General features: G+C 51.5%; 1 protein-coding gene across 1 annotated transcript; it reads left to right on the top strand.

The window, feature by feature from the left end:
- The first annotated feature begins 1,894 nt into the window (after positions 1-1,894).
- AQP2 (aquaporin 2) lies at positions 1,895-9,864 on the top strand. Its single transcript, XM_039514788.1, has 4 exons — positions 1,895-2,257; positions 5,178-5,342; positions 6,862-6,942; positions 9,649-9,864. Exons 1-4 carry the CDS (start codon positions 1,895-1,897, stop codon positions 9,862-9,864), a joined length of 825 nt encoding a protein of 274 aa, XP_039370722.1.
- The last annotated feature ends 304 nt before the right edge of the window (positions 9,865-10,168 follow it).

The raw sequence follows: 10,168 nt of genomic DNA, 5'->3' as shown, positions 1-10,168 counted from the left end.
ACCTTGGTTCGGCATGATCCTATTAACCTGGTACAGGGAGCAGCATCACCCATGTCTGTCATCCGGATCCCTGAGCCAACAAAAGCAATGCTGGATACCCTAGGAACAGCTGGGTAGTTGACGATTGTGCTCAGCGACTTAAATATCTAGGCAATTAGACACGCTGAGTCATTACCTGCACGTTGAGGAAGCGGAACAATTGTTCACAACCACAGAGAAAGGGCGATTATGGGGTGTGTAATGCCCACACGCTCAGGAAACGTGTTTGTGATTCTGAACACGAGGCCGTGGTGAGGGATGGTCAGCCCAGGTCACCAAAAAAGAACCGGCTCAATCCTCTAATTCTCCTCCTCCTCCAGACTCTGAATGAAACTTTTAAAAAGTTCATTAAACTCTCCAGCCAAGGTGCATCATTTGCACTGGTCATAATTTCTTGCCAATCACTCTTAGAGTGCAGGTCCTACTTCGGCCTGATACTTTTGATCCCACCTCCCCAGTAGGGACTCTGAGACAGGGATTCCTTGGTCAGAAAGCTAATGCACTCTGGAGGCCTGCTGAATCGAGCTCTGCTGAGTTAATATATCTCTTTATAGACACACCTAGTGGCAGTCGCTGATGGCTTTATCACGTGGGGATGCTGGAATGGCTGGTCCAGGACAATATTTACTCTTTCAGACTCCAGCTTCTTTCTGGTATTACAGATGCATCTTTGCAGGATGAGCGTTGCCAATACAGATCTCAGTCCCAACCCAGAGCCCCCAGTGTTATTCCAATCCTGAGCTATTCCACAGCTCTGCCAGTGCACTGCAGGCCTGGTCCACAGTCCCCAGGCCCCCTGCTATTCCAGAACTCTGGATGCACCGCAATCCGGACCCACACGTCTCCCCTACACAAACCTGCTATTCCAGTCCTGGGCTCCCATACGCAATGCTCTGCCAATGCACCTCAACCCTCACCCGCAGCACGTCCAGTTCCAAGTCTGCCACTGCAAAAGAGACTTGCTGGCATCACTGGACCAGTCCAGTTCTGGGTCTCTCCTTGGCAGACACGTCAAATTGATTGCTGGTTTATAGCTATATACACAAATGCCCGTTACGGAAGAGGCTAAGCCCCACCGACCACATTCTGCTCGTGTTCTAATACAGGGTTTGAAAAAGCTAGAAGTTTTGTGCAGCAACGGGCCGGAGCCACAAAGAACAACTCGAGGGCTGTGTTCAAACCTTCTCAAACTCCTGGGGCTTGGGGATCCAGGACTTATCGTTTGGCCCAGTAAAAAAATACAGTCTAGTCCTGCCAAACTTCAGATGGACATGGCGAGGCGCAAGAAAAAAAAGAAAGCAAAACAATTAGATAGATAGATAGATAGATAGATAGATAGATAGATAGATAGATATTTGGACCTGGACCCAAACTCCAAAGTTTGAGGATGTCCAGATTTGAAACAAGCTGTTCAGACCCATCTCTAGCTCCCCCAAAACACCACTTCCTTATTCTCCCATGCCTGCTGAAAAGGCCGGTGGTGGTGAAGAGAGAGGATAAAGGAATGACACAGGAAGAGGGACCGTAGTAAAACGCAGGGAATAATGCAGCTCAGCCTTGTGTTTTATGGAATCTCTCGAGGCTAATTTATGAGCTCCTGAACTTGGCAAATGTCACATTCGCAGGTTAATAGAGGGGGCAGGGTCTGAAGCCAGATACAGCTGGAACAAGAGGGAAAAAAGCATCAGGTTTCCAAAGACCCTGACCCCACCTCCTTCAGCAGCAGGTCCCTGGATTTTCTGCATATATACATGTATAGATAGATAGATAGATATCTCGCACCCCAGCACCTTTGCAAGGAGAAGCCACGGGAGCAGCCATCAAGCTGCTTTTAGGGTCGCTCCTGGCAACCCCCATGATGTGGGAGCTCCGTTCAGTAGCCTTCACCCGGGCTGTCTTTGCTGAGTTTCTGGCCACGCTGCTCTTCATCTTCTTTGGCCTGGGCTCTGCCCTCAACTGGCCTTCAGCCCCCCCAGACATCCTGCAGATCTCGCTGGCTTTCGGCTTGGCCATCGCCACGCTGGTCCAGGCCCTGGGGCACATCAGCGGGGCGCACATCAACCCGGCCGTGACCGTGGCTTGCCTGGTGGGCTCCCACATCTCCTTCCTCAGAGCTGTCTTCTACGTGGTGGCGCAGCTGCTGGGGGCGGTCGCCGGGGCAGCTCTCCTGCACGAGCTCACCCCGCCGAACATCCGGGGACACTTGGCCATCAACAGGGTAAGGAATCCGCCAACGCCGGGGCTCTCGGGGGGGACGGGAGTGATGGATGGGTAGGGCTTTTGGAGAAGCTAAGGAAAAAGTCAAGCGAGGTCACGTATAGCTGGGAACAGAACCCTGGAGTCCGGCCTCCCAGACCCCCCTTGCTCTAACCCGACTCCCTCCTTCTGCTGGGAACGAACCCAGGTGTCCTGACACCCAGCACTGCGTTCCAACTATTAGACCAGGCTTCCTTCTAGCTGTGGGAACCGGACTTGGAGGTCCTGCTCCCAATTCCCCCCTGTAAGGATTCCCCCAGTGCTGCCTATGAGACCGACCAACAAGAGTCAGGACATTCACAGCCAAGCTGCCATTTTGACATAAGAGATGTTGCAGTTCCTAGCACTGCCATGCTTAACCCTTCTCCGGCAGCATATCCCACCACCTCTACAATACCCTTGTCTGGCTCCCTGCCACGTTAGGTCCTGCCAGTATTTCCAGAATGCTTGTTAGTCTTTAAGGTGCCACAAGGACTCCTGTTCTTTTTGCGGACACAGACTAACACGGCTGCTCCTCTGAAACCAATAATTACCATGAGACTCATGACATAATCATGAGAATTGGCAACACTGGACTAAAAGGCTGAAGACGATGGGGGCTAGTTTCTCTTTTCAGGCCTTGTCTACACCCAACATTTCACTGCTTTAAGTATACCACAGTGAAAGCAGTTCAACCTCCCCCAGTGTGAATGCAGTTATGCCAGTATAAAAATCCTCATACCTGTGTGACTTATTCCTGTAAGGGAGGAGGAATAAGGTATGCTGGTCTGAAGCACTTTTACGGTAGGAGCTGTACCGGTATGACTATTGCATCTTGAAAAGGAATTACATTCCCTAAATGACTGCACAGTGTCTGCACTGCAATCAGAGGTGTGATTTAATTTGCCACACAGGTAGACAGACATCCCTATTTTGGATACAGCTAGCGCCACTAACGATAGCAGAGAACCCAGCTAGCTGGATTTTGCAAAGGGACTGCTCAGTGCAACAAAAATCAGGCTACTCACAGGACCACAGGCAGGAAACTTGTTTCTTTGTTTAACTCAGGGGTTCTCAAACTGGGGGTCGGGACCCCTCAGGGGGTCACGAGGTTATTACATGGGGGGGGGGGTCGCGAGCTGTCAGCCTCCACCCCAAACCCCACTTTGCCTCCAGCATTTATAATGGTGTTAAGTATATTGTAAAGTGTTTTTAATTTATAAAGGGGGGTCGCACTCAGAGGCTTGCTATGTGAAAGGGGTCACTTGTACGAAAGTTTGAGAACCACTGGTTTAACTGCATCGCAACAGAATCGGGGGATGGGGAAAATTTCCCATGGACTAAACAGAAAGTAAGGGAGAGGTGGATCAGGACTCCAACCCATAGTACCCGGAGTAACCTAGTTAACCCTTTGATGACCACTTTTCTACATCACTGCTCTTGCTATTCTATCAATGCTAGCTCAGCTATGTCTGTGTGCGTTGTGCGGTCACACCTCCGACTCCGGCAGCAGTGTAGACAGATCCTGTGTATAGACCAGGCTTCAGTAACGCCGGAGTTATGCAATCCCTGGATTTACACCCACATAATGGAGATCAGAATCTAGCCCTTAACCGTCCTGGCAGGCAAAGAGGTGATGCAGTGAGAGAAAAAAAAAACAGCAGGTGAAATTTCTGGTTCTGTATAAAACATCTAGATTTCAGTATTTAACAGCGCATGTCTCAGGCTCCAGCCGCATAGCTGGACCATGGATAAGATCTCAGCCAACCCCCGAGTGCCAGCGGCACCGCAAATTGGTCAATTAACCAGCAACCTCCAGTGGTACCGCCACTTACATTGGCTTAAGGAAACACGAGCTGCCATTTATATTGCAAAACATACACTGGAGATGTTATCTCGAAGTGCGGTCAGATTAGGTTTGATGCAATTGCTGAGCACAGAATGGCTGCTTGGAAAGGTTGACCTGGAAAATATACATGCTAGGTGCATATTGCTTGTGCGTGTGCATGAGAGAGAGAGAGAGAGAATCAGTGATTACCATTGTGAAAAATAAAATTCTCATTTCCAGACACTTGAACTTTTCAAATACTGTCTCGGGTCACAAGTGAAATGAATTTTATGGGGCTCATTATAGTCCTTGTCGGCACACCTCCCAAGTACTAAACATTTGGCAGAATCTCCTTAAAAGAGGCCCAGCATGGGAATGGGGCCGCCCAGAGGATTCAGGGGGCCTGGGGTCTTCGGCAGCAGGGGGCCCCATTGCTGAATTGCCGCCAAAGACCTGGAGCGGAAGAAGCTCCGGGGACCCAGGCCCCGCGAGAGTTTTCCGGGGCCTCCGGAGCGAGTGAAGGACCCCACTCCAGGGGCCCCGAAAAACTCTTGTGGGGGCCCCTGTGGGGCCCAGGGCCTGGGGCAAATTGCCCCACTTGCACCCCCGCCCCCGGGCGGCCCTGCATGGGAATAGCACCGTACAAGAACAAGCAGACTTTTGACTGATACGGAAAGGCAGCAACCTCTGTAAAACGACGCACGAAAATACTCTTGCACACAATGCACAACGAGCCTGTGGAACTCCTTGCCACAAGGTAGTATTGAGGCCAAAGAGTTCTGAAGGGCTCAAAAAATACTAGGTGGACCCCTGACTCCGATCCACTCTGGCAATTCCTATGTTCCTTGCAAGTCAAGAGGATATGTTGACAGAGATGGAGCGATCCAGACCAGGAGCACAAGTGAGGACTGAGGTGTCCTGACAAAGCTGGAGTGTAGGAAGCGCTGACAGAGCAGGGATTTTGCAGAGCAGGATAGAGGGGCATCAGCTGGGCTGTGTAAGGAACCTGGGACTGCAGGGGGTGATGCTGGTAAGACCAAGGTGCCTTGACAGAGCTGCTTTCCTCTCGTTACAGCTGCACAACGACACGACTCCAGGCCAGGCCGTCACCGTCGAGCTCTTCCTCACCTTCCAGCTGGTGCTGTGCGTTTTCGCTTCCACCGATGACCAGAGGAGCGATAACGTCGGCTCGCCGGCCTTGTCCATCGGCCTTTCTGTCGCCGCGGGTCACTTGCTGGGGGTGCGTCACAACAGCCTGGCTTTTGGGTTTTAGAGCCATGACACGCAAGCAGGCCCATGTCCCAGATGGTTTCACTAGGTTGGGTGCTTTACAGAGCAGAGGAAGAATGGCCCAGTGGTTAGGATGTCAGCCTGGGTGTCGTAAGAGCTGGGTTTGATTCCTTGCTCTGCCACAGCTTTCCTGGGTGGCCTTGGGCAAGTCACTTAGCCTCTCTGTGCCTCAGTTTCCCAAAGGGGGAGAGTAGCACTTCCCTGCCCTCAGGGGTGTTGTGAAGTTGATGATTGTGAAGTGCTGAGGTACTACAGTAATGGAGAACATTCGGTATTTGTGCAGTGCCTAGCACAGTGGGGTCATGTGCATGGCTCCTAAGCACTATGGTAACACTACGAATAATAAATACCCAACATAGATCACTCCGGCCCCAGACTCCCCGAGCTAGAGATGCAGCAGGAACTAATATGCAGATTCCCTCCAAGGATCTCAGAGCCCTTTGCAAACATGAATGACCTCCTTTGAGATCTAGGTCAGTATCGTCTGCATATTACAGGGGAGGAAATTGATGAGACTTGCCCAACATCTGTGTAGCCGAGAAGGCTGTCAACAATTCGGTGCTTTCCCATTAAAGCAGGGTGGCCAACCTGACCCTGAGAAGGAGCCAGAATTTACCAATGTACATTGCCAAAGAGCCACAGTGATGTGTCAGCGGCTCCCAGTGCCTTCCACTCCCTCCCCACACATCCCGATCAGCTGTTTCGTGGCGTGCAGAAGTCAAGGGCGGCTCTAGGCATTTTGCCGCCCCCAGCACGGCAGGCTGCTTTCGGCGGCTTGCCTGCGGGAGGTCCCCAGTCCCGTGAATTCGGCGGCAGCCTGCGGAAGGTCCGCCGAAGCCGCGGGACCAGCGGACCCTCCGCAGGCAAGCCGCCGAAGGCAGCCTGCCTGCCGCCCTCGCAGCGACCGGCAGAGCGCCCCCCACCCCGCCGCGGCTTGCCGCCCCAGGCACACGCTTGGCGTGCTGGTGCCTGGAGCCGCCCCTGTCTGGGGGGGAGGAGCGAGGGCGTGGCCAGCTCAGGGGGGGGGGGAGAGGTGAAGTGGGGGCAGGGCCAGTGGCAGAGCCAAGGGTTGAGCAGTGAGCACCCCCCGGCACACTGGAAAGTTGGCGCCTGTAGCTCCAGCCCCGGAGTTGGTGCCTGTACTCTGGAGCCACAGGCTGGCCACTCCCCTGCATTAGACCATGCTTTCCATAATCGCTCCCGGTGCTGCAGGGAAACTCCCAGCTACTCCAGGCCCAGCCCCTTCCAGCAGGAGCCAGTGAGAAAATTTAGCTCCCTTTGCCAGCCGTACGACTGGTTGGTGAAAGATGCCAGTCAGTCTTTTCCTAGCACAAGGCGGCCTGGAGAACAAAAAGCTAGCGCCAGTGAACGAAGCCTGTGAATAACAGGCGAAGGCATTTAAAAATAGTCTTGCTGCTGAAAGGGCTTGGTGGTTAATAACAACCGTGCCCCTTTTTCCCACCCCCTAGATCCACTACACCGGCTGCTCCATGAACCCCGCCAGATCTTTCGCCCCAGCTGTGATAGTAGGAGACTTCAGCGCCCATTGGGTAAGAATTCAGCCCCCCGCACTCCTCATAGCTGCAGATCTGGGTGCAGTTTTGGCAGGACGAGTTGCGGTGCATAGGGTTGCCAATTTTGGTTGGACGTATTCCTGGAAGTCTCATCACCTGACGTAACCTTTAATTAAGGATTCATCTTTTAGTCCAGGAGACCCAACTCTAGCCCGTGTCAATATTTCTAGATCTCTCGAGAGTCAACCTAGCTGCTGGCATTTTGACAGTGAGAAGGGTAATAATAATATTATCCAAACCAGGCTCTGGTTGCCACCTGGAAGAAAGATCTAGAGATTGGGAGCAATAGATGCAGCAAACCATAGCCCTTAATTGCCTAGCCAAGTGGGCTAAGTTGCAACAGGAAAAAGGTGTGTGGTTCATTGTACGTGAGTTGGCAGAGGCACAAAACCTACAGAGACGTTAACTCTAGTTATTATCAAACTAATCTTTCCTGACTCTTGTCTAAACCAGCGTGGTTCAATTTTTCCATCAGATGCGGACGGCATTTATTTGGAATCTAAGTTTTGTGTTCAGTGAACCAAAAAAGGGGTCGAGGAAGAGACGCTTTGCTCCTTCTGGGCAAGTTTTAGCAAAGTTCTGAGAGTTTGATTGACTTCCTGGGTCAGAGGTCAGGCAACAGCCGTCTTGAAAAATGTTTCTTTGGCATGTTGACCAGGCAAATGTGCCTGCCAAGAGCAGATTCAGAACTAGAGCCCGGGAACACGCGGAAGCTGTGTTTTAGTTTTGCAGAACTTCATTGGTTCAGTATGGGGGTTTTGCATAAATCAAACCAAGTTTGGTGGACACCTGAGTTTCATTTTACCCAAATCACCAAGGTTGAAGGTGGCTAAATAAATAAAACTGAAGTTATACTACTTAGCACTTATCTAATGAACATTCAAAGATCTCAAAGCACTTTATAAAGGGGGGGTAATATCTCTATCTCCATTCACCCAGATGGTCAAACCAAGCTGCAGCGAGGGGAGTGCCTCGTTTTAGATCAGAGAGCAATTTAATACTTGAACTGAGAAAAGAAAAGAAAAGAAATCCTGCCTCTCTGCTTTAACCACTAGACCAGAGGTTCTCAAATTGTGGTCCGCGGACCCGAGCTCCATTCAGATGGTCTGTGGGGATAGTTCCCTCTAAGGTGCGCGCCTGGGCAGCTGCCCACGAGAGAATGAAGGGCCACGCAGGCGTGGCTCCACTAATTAGGTGCCTGAACCCTGGAGAAGACGTACATGTAAGGTGAGGTGGTGGCCTTAGGAGGAATAAGGGGTAGGTGGGAGGGGGCAGTGGGGTGAGAAGAGGGGGTGGGGGGAATTTGGGATGTGCAGGGCTGCAGCGGGCAGAGAAAGAGGTGACTTTCCCCAGCTCCAGGGTTGCGGCTGCCGGGGAGAGACACCCCACCCCCTTCCCAGCCTCAGCTCTGCGGGTCCTGTGGCGGGGCAGAGACCCCCCCTCTCCTTCCCAGCCCCAGCTCGGGGGCTGCTGGGGTGAGGGAGAAAGAGAGAGAGACACTCCCCCCTTCTTCCCAGCCCCAGCTCGAGGGCTGCCGCGGCGGGGGAGAGAGGGCACATCCATCGCATTAGAAAAGTAAGACTACTGATATTAAAATAGGAGTTGTGTGCTTTTATCTGTAGAACAAAAAAAAACATTAATTATAAAGTTTTTTTAAATAAAGCGCTTTTATCCAAAGCACTTTGCAATACTTAGCTAATGGTACAAACAACATTTGGAAAGATCATTAAGTGGTCCGCTGAGACCCTCAGCAATTTTCAAGTGGTCTGCGGAAAAAAAAGTTTGAGAACCACTTTCCTTTCTAGAACTGGGACTAGATCTCAAGAGACCTGGTTCCCAATCCCAGCCCTGATCTAACCACTGGTCCACATTCCCCACAAAGGCTGGGAAGAGACCCCAAGGGTCACAATTCCCAAACTTCTATTCTCCCCAGCAGAGCCCATTCCTTCCTACAGCTGAGCACAGAACCAAAGAGGTTAAATGCTCAATACTGAGTTCTTACCACAAGCCTGCATCACTTTCCAAAGTTTTGGTTTCATCACATTCCCTGAACCAGGTTTAGGCAATGGCTGCACTATAGTTTAAGATGCAATAAGTTATGTCGCACAGAGGTGTGAATTAGCCACTCCCTGGAGCAACATAATTTATGCCAATTTAAGCCACCAGTGTGGACCGTGCTATGAGAAGTTGGGGGTGGATTAATTAAGTCAACGGGAGAGCTCTCTCGCACCGGCTTAGAGCAGCTGCACAGAGAGTTTACAGCGGACTTAGATTTAGTGTTGCCAAAGCTCATTGGCTTGATCTTGGTTCCACAAAACCAACCACTAAAAAAAACCAAACAGGGTTGTTTTCAGATCCATTTGATCAGAACCACCAGCGCTTGGAGGATGGGAGTTCGGACAAAAGGTTCTGTTTTGGGTCCATCTCTGGTCCAAACGGCAGCGGAGATCAGGATGGAGCAAATATAGATGGATGGATGTGTCCCACTGGGATGAAAAGTTTATGGCCGTGGGCAAATTTTGAGCCCCGTTGGTTCCCAAATGCAGAGTGAACTCAAGCCTAGGTGGCTTGAAGACCAGACTCAGATCCATAAATATCTGGTGTTCATCTCAAGTTCCAGCTAAATGTCTGAGTCCTACAGTTCATTCGGAAGCCTTATTTTTTCTCTCTCCATCTGTCCAGGTCTTCTGGCTGGGGCCTTTGGCTGGCGCAGTGGTGGCCTCGCTGATCTACAATTATATTCTCTTCCCACACACCAAGACCCTGTCAGAGAGACTTGCCATCTTCAAAGGCTTCGAGCCTGAGGAGGACTGGGAAGAGCGCGACGTTCGCCGGAGGCAGTCGATGGAGCTGCACTCCCCGCAGACTCTGCCAAGGGGCATGACGGAGAAAGTCTAGTGAAGTCCCCCTGGGCTGCAAACGGAACTAGCCCCGTTCTCCGGCATCTGTTCTAGACAAACACACGTCATGAGTGACAAATGCACTTTTCCCCCCTTTGGCCGAGGAGTAAAGGTGCCAGAAGTTGCCCCAATGAACCATAAAAGGTTTGATCCCATTGTTAGCTGTGCCCTGGGCAATTCACTTAACCTTCCCTATGCTCGCCAGCTTTCCACCTTTACGGTCCATCCACATCCCCTTGCCTGAACCAAACACCGGCTCCGCCTACAGAACACACTGACCCCTAGTGGCCTCAGCATGGCAA

This window comes from Mauremys reevesii, linkage group 25 (assembly GCF_016161935.1).
Source record: "Mauremys reevesii isolate NIE-2019 linkage group 25, ASM1616193v1, whole genome shotgun sequence".
In the NCBI taxonomy this organism is placed as follows: Eukaryota; Metazoa; Chordata; order Testudines; family Geoemydidae; genus Mauremys; species Mauremys reevesii.
Note: the sequence above shows the minus strand (reverse complement) of the source record. Positions and strands in the feature narration are given on the sequence as shown.